Source organism: Schistocerca gregaria, chromosome 2, assembly GCF_023897955.1.
Source record: "Schistocerca gregaria isolate iqSchGreg1 chromosome 2, iqSchGreg1.2, whole genome shotgun sequence".
Taxonomy (NCBI): domain Eukaryota; kingdom Metazoa; phylum Arthropoda; class Insecta; order Orthoptera; family Acrididae; genus Schistocerca; species Schistocerca gregaria.
In genome coordinates, this window is record NC_064921.1 from 209,183,355 (window position 1) to 209,210,362 (window position 27,008).

The 27,008-nt window shown below is 40.9% G+C and overlaps 1 protein-coding gene across 3 annotated transcripts in view; it reads right to left on the reverse strand.

Moving 5' to 3' along the window:
* Positions 1–1,431: 1,431 nt before the first annotated feature.
* The window catches only part of LOC126336706 (lactosylceramide 4-alpha-galactosyltransferase-like), a 112,291-nt gene continuing 86,714 nt past the window's right edge, over positions 1,432–27,008 (reverse strand). For all 3 annotated transcript variants that reach the window (XM_050000671.1, XM_050000672.1, XM_050000673.1), the window contains 2 exons: positions 10,480–10,699; positions 1,432–2,858 (listed from right to left, as the gene is read on the reverse strand). In XM_050000671.1, coding sequence (XP_049856628.1) covers positions 2,595–2,858; positions 10,480–10,699 — 484 coding nt within the window. In that variant the 3' untranslated portion in view covers positions 1,432–2,594. The remainder of the gene's footprint in view (positions 2,859–10,479; positions 10,700–27,008) is intronic.

Sequence of the window (27,008 nt, forward strand, 5' to 3'; positions counted from 1 at the left end):
TCACGCAGGCTGGCGTGATGTTTGGAACATGACAAGGGAATTAGAATTGAGAAAAACGGACGTAGCTGGTGGAATACTTAACTTTAGTCCATTAATGGAGAACGTCGCTCTTTATGGTACATGATTCACAATATCAATAGTAAGGATACTGCCGCCTTGCTAGGTCGTAGCAAATAACGTAGCTGAAGGCTGTGCTAACTATCGTGTCGGCAAATGAGAGCGTAGAAGTCAGTGAACCATCGCTAGCAAAGTCGGCTGTACAACTGGGGCGAGTGCTAGGAAATCTCTCTAGACCTGCCGTGTGGCGGCGCTAGGTCTGCTATCACTGATAGTGGCGACAAGCGGGTCCGACGTATACTACAGGACCGCGGCAGATTTAAAGGCTACCACCTAGCAAGTGTGGTGTCTGGCGGTGACACCACACTGTGAGTTGAGCTTTCTCCAATGGCTGCAAACGAGTAAATACCTATATGTCAGTTGTATTCAATAAGATTTTTTTATTGTGAAACTGTCTGCATCTATTTAGCTGCATGTCCAGTCCTCATCCTGACAAGCAAGAGAGTCTGGTGGCTTTTTGTGGCAACTTTTTCGGTCTGTTGCTCAGCTTCGAGGCGAGCCTTTTGTACTTTCTTCCGTCCAAGTTTCATATCCATATGTCAGGGAACTCTACACAAATATTTTCTTGGTGTTGAAACTCATTTGCTTGTTCAGTAGGTTATTCTTATCATGGAAGGCACTCTTGGCCAGATTTATTCTGTTCTTGATTTGCTTGAGACATGTATTGTTTTACTCGATAGTGCTACCGAGACAGTTAAATCCAGTTACTTCCTCGAGTTGCTCACTTCCTGTTTTTATGTTAGTGTTACTTCCACCACCTCTCCTCTCTATAACTGTGAATTTTGTCTCCTTGATATTTATTTTTAGTTTTATTTTTATTAACTGTTGATTGGAACGTCGTGACATGTTACGCAGCAGAGGGATTGTCCGATTGCTGAAGATTTCCCGATACTCTGTAAGCACTGTCAATCAATACCAGGCGCATTAGTGGAGAGAACTGGCAACATCCATTGAATTACGGTCTGCAATTAGAACTAGCTTATGAACGAATTCCTAGTAACACGTGGAGAACTTCTTTGCTTCACCACTTTCATTCACGTAACGCCCCAGTACAGAACGTGTGTCAGTAGCACGAATGTATAGTAGAAGTGCATTCAAACTTCGAAAAATTCCAGGAATTTCCCAAAATGGGTGTTGGATCCCTTTCCTGCATTCATGTAACAAAATGAAAAACCGATAATATTCCGTGCTGTATAAAATAACAACTTGATTTTACAGACACTGTGAAAATGGAAATAAATCATTCTAAACGTTATAGTTTGGTTATGTGGGGAACGTTCAGGAAGTTCTCTCTCTGACAAGGAAAACAAAAGATTTAAGAGGGTGATTTTATTTATATGAGTGTGGTAACGTCTTTGTGTTTTATCCATTATCATGAAGTGCCAGACAAAATTATTAGAATTGTTTCCAAATTAAACAATTTTGAGTTATGCTAATATCGATGAATTCTAGATCTAGACGTAACAGACATAATTTTCTGAACTGAATGGTTTGTTACAACCAAAAGTACACGTAAAATGTGTGCGCACGGCGCGTCCACGCCATTGCAATATCAGAGTGCTCTCGTATCCACAACCGGTGACCACTTAACTAGAACTATGAGTTTTGGCACACACGAGTCACTTATACAGAATTCAGGGCGACATGACCGTTTATCACAGAATAGCCTAATAGCCCGCTTCTTAGCAGTCAAATTTGAAGGATATGAATCTGCACGACAAATCTAAATATTCCTTTTATGTTCGTTGGGCCCGATTAATGATAAAGTACTTACGTTCAAAAGTGAGCCTGGAATGGTACAGAGTACAGAGTACTTTATCACAAATCGTATGTCTATTTGGTCAGTTTCCGTACTGATAACATAGTCTCCGTAAATAAGTAACTGAACACACGTCACTGACACTTCACAAAACTCCATTTGAAAAGTCTAACTTATAAGAGATAATTCGCCACAAATTATTACTACAGAACGAAATATTTAAAAACATCTCTAGTAAGTGACGGCGGTGTTTCTCGTTGTTAGATCTGGTTAAAAAATTTTAACAGTAAAAATGGGGCAGTAGAATGCGATTCAAAAGACGGTTCCGATTAGTTAAAGAGACTGTAATTAATTGTAATGGTTCATCCTCTTCTATCCGTCCTCTAGTTTGCCTCTTTTTTTTTTAGGTTAACTCCGTCGATGCAACGAGATTTTCAAAGAAACTCACTTGTCCAAAACCCCTTCTATACGGATTTTCACCTGACGCACACTGGATTTGAGCCTCGAGACAGATATGATCTTCAATTATTGCATTTTCCAGCACTTGGGCACATGTACATATATCACATTACTTCCCAAATCACGGGTTCGAGTCCTACGTTTTTCATGTAGGTGTTGTATGTCTACATCGTGATATCAAAGTAGCACTGGGTAATGTTAACCAGCATTAGCGTCGACGGTTACTGAGAACAAACTGTGTGCATAAAAAGAGAACTCATTATCCGAAGCTGCCGTCGGCGGCACTGAAGGAGTCTGGGCAATTTTGGCGTGCAAGCATCCCGTAGGCTGAGTTTTGCGGAACAATATCGGCTTCGCCACTGATCTTGTTCCACACGTGGAGTGCGTAAGCATTCCGCGCGTCAGCCAGCACGCCTTCCGCCTCCTCCTCCCAGAAGTATCTCTCCCAGTGAGAGTAGTGCACCGGGAACAGCAGCTCCGTCGCCAGAACTCGGAACCCACGGCAGTTCGTCATGGCCACCACCTGAAAAGACGGGCCCATCTCAGAGGACGCATCGATGCCACAAAACCTGACGCTTTTACTCAAATGGCTCTGAGCACTATGGGACTTAACATCTATGGTCATAATTCCCCTAGAACTTAGAACTACTTAAACCTAACTAACCTAAGGACAGCACACAGCACCCAGCCATCACGAGGCAGAGAATATCCCTGACCCCGCCGGGAATCGAACCCGGGAACCCGGGCGCGAGAAGCAAGAACACTACCGCACGACCACGAGATGCGGGCACGCTTTTGCTGTGTCGTTTTTATCTAAAGGGCAGATACGGGTCCTATGTGCGGGAAACATCCTATCCAGTGGGACCACATAGAGAGGGAATCGTCAAATCGGTCTGTCACAAGTATTCTCCAATACGTCTGATTATAAGATCCACTCTGCTATCATTAAATAGTGTATGGACCGTGCCCCCACCCCCCTCCAGAGAAGGCAGTTAAATGTGTTACAAAACTGATATGGATCACGGAGTAGACACAGGATCTGGGAACACAGCTTCAGCATTTGAAAGGAAATAATAGTAATTATCTATATATCTTTGTCTTTTTAGTATTCTCAAATACTCCTACCACAACGTTTCAGTATGTGACGTCCAACCATTAATAGCTACATGTTGTTGTTGTTGCGGTCTTCAGTCCTGAGACTGGTTTGATGCAGCTCTCCATGCTACTATATCCTGTGCAAGCTCCTTCATCTCCCAGCACCTACTGCAACCCACACCTTCTAAATCTGCTTTGCGCATTCATCTCTTGGTCTCCCTCTATGGTTTTTACCCTCCACACTGCCCTCCAATACTAAATTGGTGATCCCTTAATGCCTCAGAACGTGTCCTACCAACCGATCCCTTCTTCTGGTCAGGTTGTGCCACAAACTTCTCTTCTCCCCAATCCTATTCAACACCTCCTCATTAGTTATGTGATCTACCCATCTAATCTTCAGCATTCTTCTGTAGCACCACATTTCTAAAGCTTCTATTCTCCTTGTCCAGTCAAGGTTCACTTCCATACACGGCTACACTCCATACAAATACTTTCAGAAACGACTTCCTAACACTTAAATCTATACTTCTCTTTCACAGAAACGCTTTCCTTGCCATTGCCAGTGTACATTTTATATCCTCTCTACTTCCACCATCATAAGTTATTTTGCTCCCAAAATAGCAAAACTCCTTTACTACTTTAACTTTCTCATTTCCTAATCTAATTCCCTCAGCATCACCCTATTTAATTCGACTACATTCCATTATCCTCGTTTTGCTTTTGTTGATGTTCATCTAATAACCTCCTTTCAAGACACAATCTATTCCGTTCAACTGCTCTTCCAGGTCCTCAGCTGTCTCTCAGAGAATTACAATGTCATCGGTGAACCTCAAAGTTTTTATTTCTTCTCCATGGATTTTAATACCCACTCCGAATTTTTCTTTTGTTTCCTTCACTGCTCGCTCAATACAGGTTATTACAAAATTGCACGGCCAAACTTTCAGGAAACATCCCTCACACACAAATAAAGAAAAGATGTTATGTGGACATGTGTCCGGAAACGCTTAATTTCCATGTTAGAGCTCATTTTAGTTTCGTCAGTATGTACTGTACTTCCTCGATTTACCGCTAGTTGGCCCAAATTTAAGGAAGGTATAACATGTGCCTTTACAAGTACGTCACAACATGTCGTTCATTCACGATGGAGCTCCTGCACATTTCAGTCGAAGTGTTCGTACGCTTCTCAAGAACAGATTCGGTGACCGATGGATTGGTAGAGGCGGACCAATTCCATGGCCTCCACGCTCTCCTGACCTCAACCCTCTTGACTTTCATTTATGGGGGCATTTGAAAGCTCTTGTCTACGCAACCCCGGTACCAAAAGTAGAGACTCTTCGTGCTCCTATTGTGGACGTCTGTGATACAATACGCCATTCTCCAGGACTGCCTCAGCGCATCAAGGATTCCATGCGACGGAGGGTGGATGCATGTATCCTCGCTAACGGAGGACATTTTAAACATTTCCTGTAAGAAAGTGTTTGAAGTCACGCTGGTACGTTCTGTTGCTGTGTGTTTCCATTCCATGATTAATGTGATTTGAAGAGAAGTAATAAAATGAGCTCTAACATGGAAAGTAATCGTTTCCGGACACATATCCAAGTAACATATTTTCTTTCTTTGTGTGTGAGGAATGTTTCCTGAAAGTTTGGCCGTACCTTTTTGTAACACCCTGTATACAGAATGAATAACATCGGGGAGAGGCTACAACCCTGTCTCACTGCCTTCCCAACCACTGCTTCCCTTTCATGTCCCTCGACCCTTATAACTGCCATCTGGTTTCTGTACAAATTGTAAATAGCCTTTCGCACCCTGTATTTTACCCCTACCACCTTCAGAATTTGAAAGAGAATATTCCAGTCAACATTGTCAAAAGCGTCCTCTAAGTCTACAAATGCTAGAAACGTAGATTTGCCTATCCTTAATCTAGCTTCTAAGATAAGTCGTAGGGTCAGTATTGCCTCACGTGTTCCAATATTTCTATGGAATCCAAATTGGTCTTCCCCGAGGTCTGCTTCTACCAGTTTTTCCATTCGTATGTAATGAATAGCTACATACCTTCTCATAATTACTTTAATCAATCTTATTTAATTTCTGGTAGGTCAGCTTAATTACTTAATTTATTTTTTTATGTTTTCAACTTGATCCGATTAGGGCCATGAGGCCGGCTCTTACATCGTACTAGGCTTTCACACATACAGTGTCTAATACATCATAGGTCCCGAAGAAGTAACAAGCTTAATGCGTCAACTAGTATTAAAATGATATCAGTGTCTGAAATGGAAGTGTGAGTGAATTATGCTATCTGCGAACTAACAAATTTAATATTAGCATTACCTGTACTACTGCAGCCGCAGCCACTAATAGTGATAACAATATTAATAATGACAATTGTTATGACATGAATAACAATATGATAGTGGCAGGTATGAGAAGAACTTTTATAGATCGCCGGCCGGAGTGGCCGAGCGGTTCTAGGCGCTACAGTCTGGAACCGCGCAACCTCGACGATCGCAGGTTCGAACCTGCCTCGGGCATGTATGTGTGTGATGTAATTAGGTTAGTTAGTTCAAAGTTCTAGTGGACTGATGACCTCTGCAGTTAAGTCCTACAGTGCTCAGAGCCATTCGAACCATTTTATAGATCTAGAAATCAGATGTTTTCTTCTATAGCGAGTCGGAGGTAAAGGCAACTTACGGAGAGTACACTAGCTAAGAATACTGGGAAATGAGGAAGATCATACTGGCAAGAGGGATGTACAAGGGCAATGAGTAGGTACAAAGACAATTGCTAACTTACTGTCGTTTTAACAGACATGTCATTAACGATGGAGTGAGACAGAAAGGATTTTGCTCTGATGAGATCGGGTGGATCTGCAGTGTTGTTCAGAAAAGAGCGTTAAGGTCGAGAAAAGATATGAGGGACGGTGAATCAGGGATAGTGTTCATTGATACCACAGTAAAGAAGATAGAGAATAAGGAAATCTTTGCGCTTGTCTGCATGCCGCCGGAAGAATAGCTGAGCATATGATGGTGAGATGTGATCGAAGAGTTGAACGTCACAGATATAATGAACACAGGTGTTCATAACCAATTCCAAGCGCAGTGAGCTTTCCCGAGAAAGGCCTTGCATGATAACATCTCTGTAATCAGAAATTGGAAGTATAAATGTTTTCACAAGTTTGTTTTCCATGTCAAGAGGGAAGAGCTTTATATACATTTGTAGAGTATCAAGAGATATTTACATAATGCTTAATCCTACTAAATAATAAGGAATAAATATTTAAAGAAAGACATGATAGCAAAACAAGAAGTAATGATAATGATGTAGGTCAAAGCAATGAATTAAAGTTTGTACCATCAAGAAGTTTCGAACCTGGGTTTCCTATTTACTACACAGATGCAGTATTCATTACACCACAGTGGCACTATAGATGTTACACCTCTATATGTACCATAGTACTTCTCGCTCACTAATGCACATTCCAACTCATGTAAGCAGAAGACCTGGGTTCGAATTCTGATGCTGGTAAAAATGTGAAATCATTGCTTTGCCCTACATCATTATCGTAGATAAGTGAGACTCGGTATGTCTCAAGAATACTAACTATATATGATTCATACATCACCTACAGACAGTATTAACCTAATTCCGCTCATTGCGAAGGTGCTGTTCCAACATCGGAGAGCCTTGGCGACGATGAAGCGAGTTTAAAAGGGGAATAGCGATGGGGTGGGGCGTGAGCTGAAATTTGTACTCGTGAGGGAGACGTACTAGGGTATCCCATGCAGCTGTGGTATATCTGGTGCCTGTATGGTGTAATTGATAGTGAGAAAGAGGCCTTTGTCCAAATCTTGTTTTGCTGTCATGTCTCTTTATACATTTATTTTCTATCACATAGCGAGACTGAACATTCTCAAATTTCAATACCGGGACGGAGGCTGATAAGATTATCTGTGAATACGAACTTCGCAGGATGAAGTAAATAATTTTACACAGCACAAAACGCTACTTTTATCTGGTTACCTTCCATCATTCAATCATCTTGTGCCAGTTATTTCATATGCATTCTCTTACATTTAAATGAACCCTTTCTATCAGTATTACAGTGACACATGTGAACTGGTTTTTCGTCTGCGTCTTCGTTGTCTCCTTTTCCTTAAAGAAGAAGACAACTGCACTGTCTGTAGAGGCAGAGATATTAATTTGAATTTAATCTACGATTCGCTAACAATGTCTCAGAAAGGCTTTTTTTAACATGATTATTAAATATTAAAAAACACCTTCTATCAACTTTGGATGCGGAAAATCACAGATATATTATAGACATATTGATTTCGGAAGTAGCATTTCTTATTGCTAAGTGACACAATTTGACCTCTTATCTTTTATCATTTGATTTGCATCATCACCATTGGAACGATCTGAATGCAAAGGCGAAGAAGCAAGAAAGAAGCATTTACTAGCACTTTTGTTTGACAGCTGAAATGTGTAACGTTGCTACACTAGTACTGATCCAATGCGCAACATGTGTAATCACGTCTTCTGCGTAATATGTGTATATGGACTCGTTCAGAAATCTGGTCTAGTAACCTTAGACACTAGTCTGTTCTGGTACATTTTCACACGGAATTGCACTGTTAAATAAATATTATTGCTCCGGTACTTTTACTGTACAACTCTAAAGACTCCATGGAGTTGGTATTTCCTTGTACTGTACAGGGAGGTTTATGTCTAGTAGCACAGTATTTAGATTTGATCTTTGGGCTGGCAGACCGAGCAATTTGTAAGGGGACCCAGAGATAAAGTGGACTTAGAATCATGTTGCAGCAAAGGATTGGCCACAAGCACAGTTCATTGATTGGCGTAAAAGAATCCTAGGAACGACTGGGGAATGACCAACCAACGTCTGCATGCTTAATCTGACGACACTTACTCAGTGAACTGCCAAAAGACACCACGATGGTTGATGGTGTCACCTGCAGTTGAAAGAAGGGTACATCCAGCAATCCACGCTAGTCTATCCTGGGCAAGCCTTTTCGTTTCTGCATATTTACTGAACCATTCAACCATTTGATCCTGATTATTGTATTCTAGCCTTGTTGTTCCTCGATAATTTTTGCCCTCATTTACCGCCATTAGCAAATTTACGATTCCTTGATGACTTAGGATGTGTCCTATCACCTGCTACCTTCTTTTAGTCAACTTATCCATAAATATCTTATCCCCCACCCCAGCCCAATTCGATTCAGTACCTTCTCTTTAGATCTACCCACCTGATCTTCAGCATTCTTATACAGTACTTCGTTTCAAAAGATTCTAATTTTTTCTTGCCTGAACTGTTTATCATCCATGTTTCATTTCTGTATGAGATTACATCCCAGTCAAACTGCTTCGGAAAAGACTTCTTAATACATAAACTTATATTCGATGTTAACAAATTTAATCTCTTTCAGAAACGCTATACTTGCTATTGGCACTTTGTACCTTGTATACTCTCTACTCCGACTTCGTCAGTTATTTTGCTGTTCAAATAGTGTCTCATTTCCTAATACAATTCTTTCAGCATTCCACTCTGTAATTCAGTTACACTCCATTAACCTCGCTTTACTTTAGTTGATCTTCATTTTACAACCGTTTTTAACGACACTATCCATTCCGTTCACCTACTCTTCCAAGTATTTTTATCGTCTCTGACATAGTTACCGTGGAACTGGCAGATCTCGAAGTATTTATTCCTTCTCTCTAAACATTATATCTCTTTGCAAATTTTTCCTTGGCTTCCTTCATTGGTTTCTCAATGTACAGACTGAATTACATAGGGGATGGGTTACAGCCGTTTCCTACACATTTCTCAATTATGACCTCCCATTCTTGTCATTCCGCTCTTATGACTGGAGTCTTGTTTTTGTAGAAGTTGTAGGCAACATTTTCCCGTACAACACTAAATACAAGCAGTTTTTCTCTTATTTTCCCTCTGGCGAGAAACTATTAAAATTCCACCCTCCACTGCGTGGAATAACCTATGCTGTATTTCGCCGTCTGTACGAATACACGGACTCACAGTGATAAAATTTTGTCGAGAGTGCAGCCGCGTAAATAGAGCAAACATCCACGAACTTTTGCACGATTGTTCTTCGGCCAGTTGTCTGACGCTGTCGTGTTTCAGTATTTGGAAAAGCATTTTCTTTCTTTCGTAAGAACTCTCACTCAAACACGTTATTACTAATTAACAGCTGGTCGGTGCTGCCGTCCAAGAATAAAAAAACTAAATTCCTTCCGAACAGGCCATGAAGGCCCAACGGTACGTACCGGCCGCCATGTCATCCTCAGCCCACAAGCGTCACTGGATGCGGATCAGTACACCGCTCTTCCGGCCGTACGTCAGTTTCAGAGACCGGAGCTTCTAATTCTCAATTAAGTAATCAAGTAGCTCCTCGGTTTGCCTCACAAGGGCTGAGTGCACCCCGCTTGCCAACAGAGGTCGGCAGACCGGATGGTCACCCATCCAAGTTCTAGCCCAGCCCGACAGCGCTTAAATTCGGTGATCTGTCGGGAGCCGGTCTTACCACTGCGGCAAGGCCGGTGGCGTCGTCCCAGAATGTATTTACTTTTATGGCTTGCTTCCCAGTTGCAAACCTCATATATTTCTTTGCGGTTGTATAAATACGCAAGGTTCCGCGGTCACTGGCAATATCATAGTATTCTTGTGGGTATATCACCGCGTCGCCTTGTAAAATATCAATAAGCTAAAATACTGAAATATCCGACGTTTCGGTCATTTTACAGCGGCCTTCCTCAGGGCATAGTCATAGGATATTTTAATATTTAAACATTTTAGTATTTAATACTATGACGTAATAGTATACTCAAAAGAATCTCGTGGTAATTCACGGCAGCAGCTCTTCTTTGTCACACTGCCGAGATTGGCTGTTGCGGCTCTGAGTATTTCCATTCGCCCGGCAGAATAACAGTGTGTATGTATGTGTGTGTGTGTGTGTGTGTGTGTAACAGCGAAACAGGTGTAAGGCGGATCAGCCAACTTAACTTACGCTGGTTACGTTGCAGCGGATAAACAGCAATCTCGTGAGATGCCCGCCACCGTTGTACATCCACTGCTGCCCATCGAAGTCTGTCTGCAGTGTTTCGATGAAGGCTTTCGCCATCTCTTGCCCTGCTGAGCCGGGCCGTGCAGACATATGCATTGCACTGTTGGCAACCGTTATGTTGTCCTCCGCTCCAGCCCAGTCTTCACCTAACTCAGACAGGTTCCTGTGCAGTAAAGTTCAAAATCAGTTCGCTAATGATTCAAAGTCGGTTTAAAATGTTTCAAATCTGTATGAAACGTTGTTTCTAAAAATCTCTAAAATTTCTTACCAGATATATTTCAAATTTTCACATGACACTCTGATAAGCATTATAACAGTATTTTTTTTATATACAGTAAGTTACAATCTTTCCACAAAAACCGTCTGCGAGAAAGAAAACGCTGTGCCATACTGTGAAAAATAACATATAGTTTTCTCTTTTTTTCTCGCAGTCAGTTTTAAGTTGATAGCAGGGCTCTTAAACCATTAGAGAAATTATTGCTATTGTACATGTCATTTTAAACAAATATTGCATATACGACACTGTGCTGTTTTGGTTTCTTTCTCGCAATCGGTTTGGCCAGAAAACCTGTATTAGAAAAGTTGTATCTATGGCTTAGACTTTTGATGAAAATACTACTACGCAATCTGAATCATCCGATACTTGGCAATGCCACACGTTCGTCACTTAAGCTACTATGCTCACAGACGCGCAACTGGAGAAGTTTCTCTCATACCACATATACCAACAAGCGAGTTTACCATTCACTTTAAGTGAATCATTGATTTCCATACACTAATCCAGAAACTAAAATTATATGCTGTTAGGACGTATATATAGGGTGGTCCATTGATCGTGACCGGGCCCAATATCTCAAGACATAAACATCAAACGAAAAAACTACAAAGAACGAAACGAAACTCGTCTAGCTTGAAGGGGAAAACCAGATGGCGCTATGGTTGACCCGCTAGATGGCGCTGCCATAGATCAAACGGATATCAACTGCGTTTCTTTCAAGTAGGAACCCTCATTTTTTATTACATATTCGTATAGTACGTAAAGAAACATGAATGTTTTAGTTGGACCACTTTTTTCACTTTGTGATAGATGACACTGGAATAGTCACGTAACATTCCGCCAGTGAAGACGGTATTTGCTTCGTGATACATTACCCGTGTTAAAATGGACCGTTTACCAACTGCGGAAAAGGTCGATATCGTGTTGATGAATGGCTATTGTGATCAAAATGCCCAGCGGGCGTGTGATATGTATGCTGCTCGGTATCTTGGATGACATCATCCAAGTGTCCGGACCGTTCGCCGGATAGTTACGTTATCTAAGGAAACAGAAATGTTCAGCCACATGTGAAACATCAACCATGACCTGCAACAAATGATGATGCCTAAGTAGGTTTTTTAGTTGCTGTCGCGGCTAATCCGCAGATCAGTAGCAGACAAATTGCGCGAGAATCGGGAATCTCAAAAACGTCGGTGTTGAGAATGCTACATCAACATCGACTGCACCCGTACAGATTCCTATGCACCAGGATTTGCATGGCGACGACTTTGAATGTCGTGTACAGTTCTGCCATTGGGCACTAGAGAAAATACGGGACGATGACAGATTTTTTGCACGCGTTCTATTTAGCGACGAAGCGTCATTCACCAACAGCGGTAACGTAAACCGGCATAATATGCACTATTGGGCAACGGAAAATCCACGATGGCTGCGACAAGTGGAACGTCAGCGACCTTGGCGTGTTAATGTATGGTGCGGCAGTATGGAAGGAAGGATCATTCGTCCCCATTTTATCGATGGCAATCTACATTATGCAATGTACCTGTATGCTGATTTCCTACGCAATGTTCTACCGATGTTACTATAAGATGTTTCACTGCATGGCAGACTGGTGATGTACATCTAACATGATGGATGTCTGACACATAGCTCGCGTGTGGCTGAAGCGGTATTGATTAGCATATTTCATGAAAGGTGGATTGGTCGTCGAAGCACCATACATGCTATGGCTCGCACGCTCACCGGATCTGACGCCCCCGATTTCTTTCTGTAGGGAAAGTTGAAGGATATTTGGTATCGTGATCCACCGACAACACCTGACAACATGCATCAGCGCATTGTCAGTGCATGTGCGAACATTACGGAAGGCGAACTACTCGCTGTTGAGAGGAATGTCGTTACACGTTTTGTCAAATGCATTGAGGTTGACGGACATCATTTGGATCATTTATTGCATTAATGTGGTATTTACAGGTAATCACGCAGTAACCTACGTTCTCAGAAATGATAAGTTCTCAAAGGTACATGTATCACATTGGAACAACCGAAATAAAATGTTCAAATGTACTTACGGTCTGCATTTTAATTTAAAAAACATACCTGTTACCAACTGTTCGCCTAAAATTGTGAGCCATATGTTTATGACTATTACAGCGCCATCTGTCACAAATCGAAAAAAGTGGTCCAACTACAACATTCATATTTCCTTACGTACTATACGAATATGTAATCAAAATGGGGGTTCCTACTTAAAAATTCGCAGTTGATTTCCGTTTGACCTATGGCAGGGCCATCTAGTGGTCCAGCCGAAGCGCCATGTGGTTTCCTCCTTCAAGCTAGACGAGTTTCGTTCTTTGTAGTTTTCTCGTTTGATGCTTATTTCGTGAGATATTTGGCCCGGTCACTATCAATGGACCACCCTGTATATCCTCATTTATGGATCACTCTGTATATATATAAAATTTACACTTCTCACTTCTCTGTGTGTGTGTGTGTGTGTGTGTGTGTGTGTGTGTGTGTGTGTATGTGTGTGTGTGTGTGGCCAGCAAACAGCGAAGTAGAACCTGAAAGAGGAAACTTCTACCTTACAATTTTTTCTATTCTTTATAATAAATTCTGTTACTGTAATGTGTAAAATGTGGTTGACAAGGAATCACTAACTCACGTCTACATATCTTTTTCTTCTTTTTGTAAAAATAGATTACAAAGTGAGAAATGTTCATAATGTAATCATATGTACAAATTAATTTGTGATGTGAATGTAAAATGACTCGGTCCACAACATCACGACCTATCGTACAAAATGATTAAAGGAACATGTAAGTAACTTTTATACTTGGGCTGTTCATTCGTATGTTGGGTTTTCCGAACTTTTAGTTCAAAAAACCAATTCACAATCTCATCAAATAGTATCCAAATAACCAAAAATTTATGTTCCGTAGATGTAGTGTGTACAAAAAATAAAAAAAAACAAATAAAAACCAAAAACGAAAACAAAAGAGTCTTTTTCATACACATTCTCTATGATTAATTATAATTTTGTGTTACATACTTTCGAAGAGGGAGAAGCCTCAACAAGGGCCGAAATTTGCATCCTTACATAATACCGGGATACATGCCAGATTAGGACGAAATGCAATTCCCATAGATATTAGGAATTGCGAAGCATTTCCGGGTCAGTTAGTATATAAACCGGGTTTCTTACCTAAGTCATTAGGTGCGTTTTGTATGATGTTTCGGTTGATATTTGCAGTTTTAGTTTTAGTAATGTTTTGCGAAACTCGCCAGTTTAGTAAAATGCAACAGTCTCCAGTGTTTTGCCCTCACGACAACCAGCTGCAGGGAATGTAATGTTCGCATATCTGTACATTAAGGCCAGGTTAGGCGGTTTATTAACCTATTGTTCTGGTTCCTTAGATTTGCTATTAAAAGTAGGGTCCCTTATAATCTGATATGTTATATCTCGGTTCGGCCTAGTTTGCTGTTGGTGACTGTATTAAATAGGTTCACGACCCTTTAAGAACCTTGAATACTTTTACTCCTCCATCTGCATTCAGTTAGCACATCGATGCTTATCTGGGCCCATCTGCTCAATACCACCTGTAGGATGATACTTCGACACAGAGAAATGGGAAGTGTGAGTAAACCATCAGTTACCAGCTGTTTGCGATTTTATTCAATTTCAATTTACCACGAAGAACAACTAGTATTTCTGCAGCTACAGCATTGTCCTGGTCCACACTGACTGCTCAAGTCATGCAGCAGTGCTTCTCTGTCGTTATGGTGTAGTTGCTATTCTTCGTGTTTAACTGTCCCGGTTAGTACATATCGATCATACAAACATCGCTCTTGACTACTTTTGAGCAGCTCTACCGAATGGGCACGTAAAATTCCGTTTTAAAAACCAATTTTTAAACACAGGTTTTTCGCCATGGGAAGCAAACCGATGCTTTCCGACGGCTGACGACTCATAGAGAAACATTCCTCACACACAAATAAAGAGAAGGTGTTATGTGGACATGTGCCCGGAAACGCTTAATTTCCATGTTAGAGCTCATTTCAGTTTCCTAATTGTGTACTGTACTTCCTCGATTCACCTCCAGTTGGCCCAATTGAAGTAAGCTAATGTTGACTTCGGTGCTTGTGTTGACATGCGACTCATTTGCTCTACAGTACTAGCATCAAGCACATCCGTACGTAGCATCAACAGGTTAGTGTTCATCACGAACGTGGTTTTGCAGTCAGTGCAATGTTTACAAATGCGGGGTTGGCAGATGCCCATTTGATTTATGGATTAGCACGGGGCAATAGCCGTGGCGCGGTACGTTTGTATCGAGACAGATTTCCAGAACGAAGGTGTCCCGACAGGAAGACGTTCGAAGCAATTGATCGGTGTCTTACGGAGCACGGACATTCCAGCCTATATCTCGCGACTGGGGAAGACCTAGAACGACGAACACACCTGCAATGGACGAGGCAATTCTTCGTGCACTTGACGATAACCCTAATGTCAGCGTCAGAGAAGTTGCTGCTATACAAGGTAACGTTGACCACGTCACTGTATGGAGAGTGCTAAGGGAGAACCAGTTGTTTCCGTACCATGTACAGCGTATGCAGGCACTATCAGCAGCTGATTGGCTTTCACGGGTACACTTCTGCGAATGGTTCATCCAACAATGTGTCAATCCTCATTTCAGTGCAAATGTTCTCTTCACGGATGAGGTTTCATTCCAACGTGATCAAATTGTAAATTTTCTCTATCAACATGTGTGGGCTGACGAGAATCCGCACGTAATTGTGCAATCACGTCATCAACACAGATTTTCTGTGAACGTTTGGGAAGGCACTGTTGGTGATGTCTTGATTGAGCCCCATGTTCTTCAACCTACGCTCAATGGAGCACGGGATACTCTACCTGTGCTGCTAGAACATGTGCCTTGACAAGTACGACACAACATGTGGTTCATGCACGATGGAGCTCCTGCACATTTCAGTCGAAGTGTTCGTATGCTTCTCAACAACAGATTCGGTGGCCGATGGATTGGTAGAGGCGGACCAATTCCATGGCGTCCACGCTCTCCTGACCTCAACCCTCTTGACTTTCATTTATGGGAGTATTTGAAAGCTCTTGTCTACGCAACCCCGGTACCAAATGTAGAGACTCTTCGTGCTCGTATTGTGGACGGCTGTGATACAATACGCCATTCTCCAGGGCTGCATCAGCGCTTCAGGGATTCCATGCGACGGAGGGTGGATGCATGTATTCTCGCTGACGCAGGACATTTTGAACATTTCCTGTAACAAAGTGTTTGAAGTCACGCTGGTACGTTCTGTTGCTGTGTGTTTCCATTCCATGATGAATGTGATTTGAAGAGAAGTAATAAAATGAGCTCTAACACGGTAAGTAAGCGTTTCCGTATACATGTCCACATAACATCTTTTCTTTCTCTGTGTGTGAGTAATGTTTCCTGAAAGTTTAGCCGTACCTTTTTGTAACACCATATATACGTCTTCCTCTATAGTTTTTGCCCTCTACAGCTCCCTCTAGTCCCATGAAAGTTATACCCTGATGTCTTAAACAGATATCCTGTCACCCTTACCTTCTCTTTGTCAGTGTTTTCCACATATTCCTTTCCTCTCCAATTCTGTGCAGAAACATCCTCATTCCTTACCTTACTAGTCCACTTGATTTTCAAAATTCGCCTGTACCACCACATATCGAATGCTTCGATTCTCTTCTGTTTCGGTTTCCCCACAGTCCACGTTTCACTACCATACGTACATTATCAGAAATTTCCTCCTCAAATTAAAGCATATGTTTGACACTAGTAGACTTCTCTTGGACAGAAATGCCCTTTTTGCCAGTTCTAGTCTGCTTTTGATATCTTCCTTGCTCCACCCGTCATTGGTTATTTTGAAGCCTAGGTAGCACAATTACTTAATTTCATTTACTTCGTGACCATCAATCCTGAAGTTAAGTTTCTCGCTCTTCTCTTTTTTGCTTCTTCTCATTACATTCGCCTGTCTTCGATTTACTCTCAATCCATATTCTGTACTAATCACACTGTCCACTTCGTTCAGCAGATCATGTACTTTTTCTTCATTTTCAATCAGGACAACAATGTCATCACCTAATTGATATCTTACACTATTTTTAATCTGAGCACTTCGTTCCAGGTCGTCCACTCTTATTATACCTTCTTGGCTCTTGTACATATAGTATATTATCCGTCTCCCGCTATGGTTTACCCTTCTTTTTCTCAGAATTTCGATCACCTTGCACCATTTTACATTGTCGAACTCTTTGTTTAGATCGACAAATCCTTTGATTTTTATTTGGTCTCGATTCCATTATTTAGTCTTGCGTCAGAATTTCCTCTCAGGTGCTTTTAGCTTTCCTAAAGCCAAACTTATCGTCATCCAACACCTCCTCAATTTTGTTTTCCATTGTTGTGTATATAATTCTTGTCAGCTACTTGGAATTATGAGCTGTTAAGCTGATTGCGCAATAATTCTCGCACTTCTCAGCTCTTGCAGTTTTCGGAACTGTGTGAGTGATATTTTTCAGAAAGTCTGATTGTGTATCGCCAGATTCATATATTCCACTCTCTAACACGAATAGTCGTTTTGTTGCCACTTCCCCAAATAAATTTTAGAAATTCTGATAGAATGTTGTCTTATTTGATCTTCTCCAAAGCTCTGGTAAGTTCTGATTCTAATACTGGATCCCCTATCTCTTCTAAATCGATTCTTGTTTCTTCTTCTATCACATTAGACAAACCTACCCCTTCAAAGAGCCCCTCGATGTACTCTTTTTCCACCTATCCGCTCTCTCCTCTGAATTTAACAGTGAAATTCCGGTTACGCTCTTAATGTTACCACTTTTGCTTTTAATTTCACAGAAGGTTCCTTTGACTTTCCTATATGCTGAGTCTATCCTTCCGACAGTCATTCATTTTTCCATTTCTTCACATTTTTCAAGCAGCCATTTCGTGTTATCTTTCCTGCACTTCCTATTTATTTAATTTCTCATCGACTTGTATTTCTGTATTCATCAATTTCCCTAAGCATTTTTTGTACCTCCTTCTTTCATCCATCAACTGAAGTATTTCTTCTGTTCCTAAGGTTTCTTCGCGGTTATCTTCTTTGTACCTACGATTTCCTTTCCAACTTCTGTGATTACCCGTTTTAGAGATTTCCGTTTCTCTTCAACTGTACCGCCTAGTGAGCTATTTCTCATTGCTATATATACAGCCTTAGAGAACTTCAAGGGTGTCCCGTCATTCGAGAGTATTTCCGCATCCCTCTTCTTTGCTTATTGATTCTTCCTGACTAATCTCTTAAACTTCGGCTTACTCTTCATCATTACTAAATTGTGAACTGAGTCAGTATCTGTTCCTTGGTACACCTTACAATCTAGTATCTGATTTCGGAATCTCTGTATGACCATGATTTAATCTAACTGAAATCTTGCCGTACACAAGGCCTAGTATACTTCCTCCTCTTTTGATTCTTGAACAGAGTATTTGCTTTTAATAGTTGAAATTTATTGCAGAACTCAATTATGTTATCTGATCCGTATTATGAATGTCATTCTTTCTGGTTAAGTCAGTGGAACATCCCTGGGACACGCAACGTGTAGCCCCAGTTCTTTAGTTACACACTATTGATCCGACCCAAGTTTTCATCTGTCGCCGGTTAGTTTGCTCAAAGCCACAATGCCGCTGAATATCGGATATTTCTTCTGTTAAATTTATTTAAGTATACTAAAAGATGATTTGATTAAAACCCTTAGACCATTAGCCTTCACTGGCCAGGGTGGCCGAGCGGTTCTAGGCGCTACAGTCTGGAGCCGCGCGACCGCTACGGTCGCAGGTTCGAATCCTGCCTAGGGCATGGATGTGTGTGATGTCCTTAGGTTAGTTAGGTTTCAGTAGTTCTAAGTTCTAGGGGACTGATGACCTCAGAAGCTAAGTCCCATAGTGCTCAAAGCCATTTGAACCATTAGCCTTCAGTTCGGTAACTTAAAAACTATATTGTAAGCCATCGTTCCAATACACCCTAAAAAATTATAGAAGTCCAATTACATAGGTTAAACAAAATGAAGCATATGACATTAATACTTCATTCAGAAATTTCGGTAATTAATGAGTGTACAACAAATTTAATGTTGGATGTGAGGATTGATGAAGAATGCTAAACAAGTAATGATGATACAGTAGTATAGAGGTATGTGCCCTGATTTTTGTCAGGCGATACGCAGTTACATTAAAAAGTTATTCATGCTTTCCAAGATGGCATGTCCCAAGGAGTGACAATGTCTTGGTTTTATTTACTGCTATCTTAAAATTGAAATCCTTTCCAGTTAATTTTAAAAGATGAATTGACTTCAGAATTTGCTGTTAATACAATGTAGTCAGCATATAGTAGAGTGTTAATATGTTACTCTTCTTTATATGTAAGACTACTGTAAGCTGACGTAGACCACCATAAGTATGCGTAGACTACGGTAGTTTTCTTAGTGACTTTTGTCGGTCGAGGTCATACTCACGTTACCACTACATTGGGTGTGTTGGATACCTATTGGGCATTACCGCATAACTTTTGCTTTCTTTTCGTATGCTGTCAGTGTCTTACTAGAATCCCCTAAAAACCAGAAGTGGTGAATCATCTACAAACTAAGTGACAATATGTAAAGGATTGGGTAACCCTCAAAACAGTATTGTTCTACATAGTTCTCCTCCTGTCCGTTAGTTGAGAATAAACAGTATTGATAGCAGAACTGAAATTTCCAATATTTAATTCAGGTTTCATTCGAAAATTGGTGATATGTAACGTGAAACTGAGGGATGTTTTAATAAAAATAAAGGAAACAATACAGATTTATTATACAGCGCTATGAAAAGCAATTTCCTCGACAAAAAGCTAAAATAAAAAAGCACAAATCAAAAATATGTCAAACATAGCTTCAATACTTCGTCTCACACAAAACATGCGTAGTCATCGCTTACGTAAATCAGCGGTCTGTTATTTACGCGAAATGCATGACATTTGCATAGACACCTAATACCACATACCTCCACAAAACTACCAAATAATCGTCAGATCCCTGAGACTCATCGTTAGCCACACTGGACTCACATTCTGGAGGACGACGGTTCAGTCCCGCGTCCGGCCATCCAGATTTAGGTTTTCCGTAATTTCCCTACATCGTTCCAGGCCAATGCCGGGATGGTTCCTTTGAATCTATCCTAATCCGCTGAGAACGATGACCTCGCTGTTTGGCCTCTACCTCCAAACAATCCAACCCCCACCCCCTCCCCACCTCTGAAACTCAGAATCAGTGAAGTAATTCGTTCCATAGACGGGCGAGGAAGCTACTAAGCAGGTTGTCATAATGTGTTGGCTCATCAGTGCATGAAATAGAAAGGACGATATAATGCACTCTAGTCTGACGTTATGGTTTATTAAAATCAATTCCCTAGTATTACTGCGGATGTCACGTGTACATTCCATTATACTAACACTTGGGGTTGTTTATTAAGTGATTTTGGTACCCACGTTTTACCATATTTCCCACAGAGTCTCTCTGTCTGCCCTGTCACGCACTTTTTTTCAAAATCTATGAGAGCCAGGTTGCTTGGTAAATTCAGTTCTCTTATTTTCTGTATTACCTGACGCACAGAAAATGTATTACCATCAAATGAATTTAGATATATTTTAGTTCTGTCACACTAACTGATGAAAAGAGCTACTCGTATATCTATTTGAGGGCTTTATTCAATACATTTGAGTTTGTCCGCGACTTTTATTCACATATAGTTGCAATTCGTTGTCTATAGTCGATCGCAGACGCATATGCTGTATGTCAAAAAGGTACTCGAACCCGAACTCTTTGTCTATCGTGGACAATGTTCTTACCGACTCTTACCGACTGTGCTATCCACGTACGATTTATGACCCACCCCCAGCAGGTTTACATCTACCAGTAACTATCCCCTATTTTAAAAACTTGGAACGTTCTACTATAAAGTGTATATCCATTGTGGAAACATGCTCTAGGCTGTGGCCAAGCTATTTTCCTCCCGAGCTCTCAAGGTGTGCAGCAGAAACTACAAGAAATTTGAGATATAGAAAAGAGAGGTAGTGGGGGAAGTTGAGCTGTCAGGGTGGGTGCTGAGTCGTGTACAGGTAGCCCAGCCAACAAAGCATTTTCCCGCGAAAGGTAAAGGGGGCTCAACGGCGAGATAATTAGTGCCATTGCGAACAGTGGTAGGAATGACTGTGAATGAACTATCTAAAAATTAATGAAACGAGTGAAGGTAACTCACTGATCAGACCTGATGAACCATGCGATGTTCGCCGGACGTTGTCACTCTCTGCCTAGTGACGCCATTTGTGCCTCATACAATTTAATCGCTGTCATCATAACAGTGGAGTCCAGGCAGAAATTAGTCACTGTGAATAACGTGCAATTTGGCAAAAGAATATAAATAAATAAATACCATTATACAGTCGATGTTGACATTTCACTCATCCTGATTTTCCTGAATTCGAGCTGTGGAGGAATGTGTGTGTAAATCACTGTGGACCTGAATCTGGACTTAGTTTAAGCTACAGTAAGTAAATACTCTTACGGTTATGGTATTCACTGGCCATCAGAAATAACAAAATGGTAGATATCGAAATAGACGACACAGGGATAGAGAAACAATTCAAATCGCTCAAAAGAGGAAACTCCGCTGGACCTGATGGGATACCAGTTCGATTTTACACAGAGTACGTGAAGGAACTTGCCCCCTTCTTGCAGCGGTGTACCGTAGGTCTCTAGAAGAGCGTAGCGTTCCAAAGGATTGGAAAAGGGCACAGGTCATCCCCGTTTTCAAGAAGGGACGTCGAACAGATGTGCTGAACGATAGACCTATATCTCTAATGTCGATCAGTTGTAGAATTTTGGAACACGTATTATGTTCGAGTATAATGACTTTTCTGGAGACTAGAAATCTACTCTGTAGGAATCAGCATGGGTTTCGAAGGAGACGGTCGTCTTAAACCCAGCTCGCGCTGTTCGTCCACGAGACTCAGTGGGCCATAGACACGGGTCCACAGGTAGATGCCGTGTTTCTTGACTTCCGCAAGGCGTTCGATACAGTTCCCCAGAGTCGTTTAATGAACAAAGTAAGAGCATATGTACTATCAGACCAATTGTGTGATTGGATTGAAGAGTTCCTAGATAACAGAACGCAGTATGTCATTCTCAATGGAGAGAAGTCTTCCGAAGTAAGAGTGATTTCAGGGGTGCCGCAAGGGAGTGTCGTAGGACCGTTGCTATTCACAATGTACATAAATGACCTTGTGGATGACATCGGAAGTTCACTGAGGCTTTTTGCAGATGATGCTGTGGTGTATCGAGAGGTTGTAACAATGGAAAATTGTACTGAAATGCAGGAGGATCTGCAGCGAATTGACGCATGGTGCAGGGAATGGCAACTGAATCTTAATGTAGACAAGTCTAATGTGCTGCGAATACATGGAAAGATTGATCCCTTATCATTTAGCTACAAAACAGCAGGTCAGCTACTGGAAGCAGTTAATTCCATAAATTATCTGGGAGTACGCATTAGGAGTGGTTTAAAATGGAATGATCATATAAAGTTGATCGTCGGTAAAGCAGATGCCAGACTGAGATGCATTGGTAGAATCCTATGGAAATGCAATCCGAAAACAGAGGAAGTAGGTTATAGTACGCTTGTTCACCCACTGCTTGAATACTGCTCAGCAGTGTGGGATCCGTACCAGATAGGATTGATAGAAGATATAGAGAAGATCCAACGGAGAGCATCGCTCTTCGTTACAGGATCATTTAGTAATCGCGAAAGCGTTACGGAGATGATAGATAAACTCCAGTGGAAGACTCTGCAGGAGAGACGCTTAGTAGCTCGGTACAGGCGTTTGTTAAAGTTTCGAGAGCATACCTTCACCGAAGAATCATGCACTATATTGCTCCCTCCTACGTATATCTCGCGAAGAGACCATCAGGATAAAATCAGAGAGATTAGAGCCCACACTGAAGCATACCGACAATCCTTCTTTCCACGAACAATACGAGACTGGAATAGAAGGGATAACCGACAGAGGTACTCAGCGTATCCTGCACCACACACCGTCAGGTGGCTTGCGGAGTATGGATGTAGATGTAGATGTAGAATACAAATTAAATCATTGTATGTGGGGGAATTTATGATCCACGAGAAGAATTAACTGACGCTTCAAGTTCCTGAAGTTCAGAGCCTGTAACAGGATGCAATCACAGGATTAATACAACACAAAACACTGTAAAATTAAGGTCCACAAGTAGAATTAACTGATGCTTGAAGTTCCTGAAGCCCAGTGCATGTCACAAGATGCAAAAAAAAGGTTGAAATGGCTCTGAGCACTATGGGACTCAACTGCTGTGGTCATCAGTCCCCTAGAACTTTGAACTACGTAAACCTAACTAACCTAAGGACATCACACACATCCATGCCCGAGGCAGGATCTGAACCGGCGACCGCAGCAGTCGCACGGTTCCGGACTGCGCGTCCAGAACCGCGAGACCACCGCGACCGGCACACAAGATGCAGTCAAAGGATGATAACAAGATTAAGTTAAGGGCTTATTACGTGACATAGGACAAGGTACAACGATATCTCGAGGAATTGTTTCAAAGAGTACCTTCTGTAGACGAGCACTGCTGACAAATTCCGTGACAGTAAATCAGTATGAGGTGAAGGAGAGATATCATGAGCAGAGACCACAGTCTGGTAGTGATCAATGTAAAAATTAGTGACGCCGCAACATTTGGCATAAATGTTTTTTTCTTTTTCGAATGACGGACACTGAAGAATTCATATTCCCGAGGGTGTCACTGTGGCACTCTTGAGCATAAAATTTTATAACGTCATATAGTTTGTCTTATATAATATGTGGACTGTTCAATTTTACTGAAGATATTGAAATACATCGAAGATCACGCAGTCGATCAAAGAAAGTGAATCACAAAATATGTTAGACCCATAATGCGTAAGACAATGACGAGAACAATTTTCAATTTTTTCGTCCCCATTCTCCACTCCCCCCATTAGGAGAGGAGTGGGAGGTAGGGAAGTTTAAAATGATAAGTTACACCTTTTATTTTTTATTGCAGATTCATATTCCCCGGAAAATTATATATAATTGACCTATGACTGTTGTTACTTTTTTTCTTATGTATGTTCCCAATATGTTGTCAGGCGAAGAACGGCCAAAAGCAGGCGTTTACGTATGGTAGAGACAGCTTTCCTTCGTACTTTCGTCACTACTTATCTTTCTAATATGGACAGACTTCAAAGGAAGTTGGAAATAATTTGAGATAATCCTACCGGTAGTTTATGAATAAATATGCTTACTTACCCAGTAATAATAACCCTTCTTTTCATAAAATCGCAAAAAAGAGAAAACTGGTTGTCGGAAACGCATTGCTGAAAACGTACGTTTCCAAATATTTTTGCAGCCGGCCATTCGAATTATACTAAGTATATGACAATTCATGTACCAGAAGTGCAACATTGCCAGAAGATATGAAAATTCTTATAAGAAAAGACGCATGTCAACACAATACCGGATTATGAAATTCTGTACTTCTTGACTAGTTTGCTGAACAAAGTTACATTCGCTGTGGGAAGGCGAAAGGGTTTCTTGTAGCGATTACGCTGTCTCTTATTCAAATAGGTGAATGGTTACTTTCACAGTAAACATGTAATGAAGTAGCCATGCCAGTGGACTTAATGTTTGATATATCAAGAGGAACAGTAGCCAGCCGGCCGTGATAGCCGAGCGGTTCTAGGCGCTACACTCTGGAACCGCGCGACCGCTACGGTCGCAGGTTCGAATCCTGCCTCGGACATGGATGTGTGTGTTGTCCTTAGGTTAGTTAGGTTTAAGTAGTTCTAAGTTCTAGGCGACTGATGACCTCAGAAGTTAAGTCGCATAGTGCTCAGAGCCATTAGAACCATTACAGTTGGAAAAAAATAAACAAATTTATGATTCAGATAAGATATATGCTCGCTTATTAGTTATCTCACAACAACGGAATATCAATTTGTTAGACATTCTTAAATATGAACTGTATGCAGTTCCGCTGTCATTATTTGATGAATACAGCAATAATAGCTCTGTTAAAGGAACTTGCTGTCACTAGTCCATTAGTTAAGTCTCAGATGTTAAGATCATTGATCGCAATGCTTTGATGTATCGTACGAAATGCGTCTCTCCTCCACTCCATCACGACAAATGCTATGAAAGGAGATTATGACACATTTATTGTTTTTGATAATTACGAGACTCCATCTATAAAAATCATGAATGAGAAAGACGTCATAGTGCTTAGGGCCATCAGAGAAAGACGCCTATCTGCTGGTGCTGTGAAACAAATTTTCCTGACATAGACATCTACATTACCTAAGCGAAATATTGTTTTAAGCAGTATCCAAAATAAGGAACAGCTTACTGATTTTCTATCCTCCATCGAGTACTGACATAATCAACTACATTTGGTGAATAAGTAGAAGTTAGTCGTTATTAGCTGACGAGGAAGCTAATGTTACACCACTTTTCTACTATGAAGAGATTTAATGGGCAGGCAGCTGACATTAAAGGAGGTGCTAGTAATCTGGCTGACGAGTGTAAGAATATACTTGCAGTACACAGTTTAAGAGCATGTGATTTTGTCTCTTACTCATTCCGAAAAGGCAACGCTGTTGCTGGAACCTTGTAGCAGGTACATGAAGATTTTGTCTTGGATCAACAGGCGAAATTTACATTGGTCATTATCAAATAATGACAGCTGGATATAAACTTTTTTCACTTTTGTGTAATGATAGACCATGTGAATCATTGACTAAACTAAGACACTAACTGCTTAAAACCAAAAGAGAAATCTTTTCTAATTTAAAATCACTTCCACCAACAGATAAAGTCCTGCAAAACCACATAAAACGATTTTATTTGCAAGTCATTTACTGGAAATCAGGAGAACAGTTGTCGTCTTGTGCAATGTCTCCTTGGAAAATGGCTCACGGGCAGCCTCAACTAGATGTAACTGCAGTTGCAAATCTTATAATTCACCTTGCACAACATACTGTAAATGTGCATCGTCAGAGACAGGTATGAAATTTTTTACAGCCACCAGAGGTAGCATAGACTGCATCAGCAGTGATGAAAGTGATGTTGAAGATGATATTGACACGTTAACAGAACCTTCTGTCGGTTCTTGGTAGAACAACATTATAATAAATGAAAAGCACCAGTTTATTTTTGTTCTACAATATTGTAGAACAAAAGCAAACTGGTGCTTTGCATTTATACGATACTGACAATTTAACATGTGACACACAAGAGGAAAATTTTGATGGCCCCACATAAAATGTAGCATTAAACAAAACATAGTGAAGGTAGTATTTTAATATAAGTATAATCTTCTGATAAACAAAAATGTAATGTAGTTGTACATGTAAAATTCTGAACACACAAAATTCAAATGGCTCTGAGCACTATAGGACTCAGCATCTTAGGTGATAAGTCCCCTAGAACTTAGAACTACTTAAACCTAACTAACCTAAGGACATCACACACACCCATGCCCGAGGCAGGATTCGAACCTGCGACCGTAGCAGCCTCGCGGTTCCGGACTGCAGCACCAGAACCGCACGGCCACCGCGGCCGGCGAACACACAAAATCTTCAAAGATTATAATTTACTACTAAACAATAATTATTTAATTTTCTTTATTTTTGGAACACTTCAAAATACTAACTAAAATTACATGACAAAAATTGCTCAATGATGCTAAAGTGGCACCCATTAAAATTAGCGTCCTTGACTGTCCCTTTATCATATAAAGAATAGAAAAAAAATCTTTATACCAAATGTTACGATTCGGATCTGAAACTGCCTCACAAACAGGGCAAGTGCGGTGAGAAGGGTAGCGTAGCTAACAATGATCTGCCAGAGATGACTACTCGGCGAAGAACTGACTATCAGTTTACTGCGAGGTTCATTACTGGAAGCTCAACACAGCTAGAGTATGACGAAGTTTAAACACTGTTTCTTCCCTCAGTGTACCTGTGTATTTTATTTAATATTCTTCATTATGGCCGTCATTACTGCAAGCTAATAT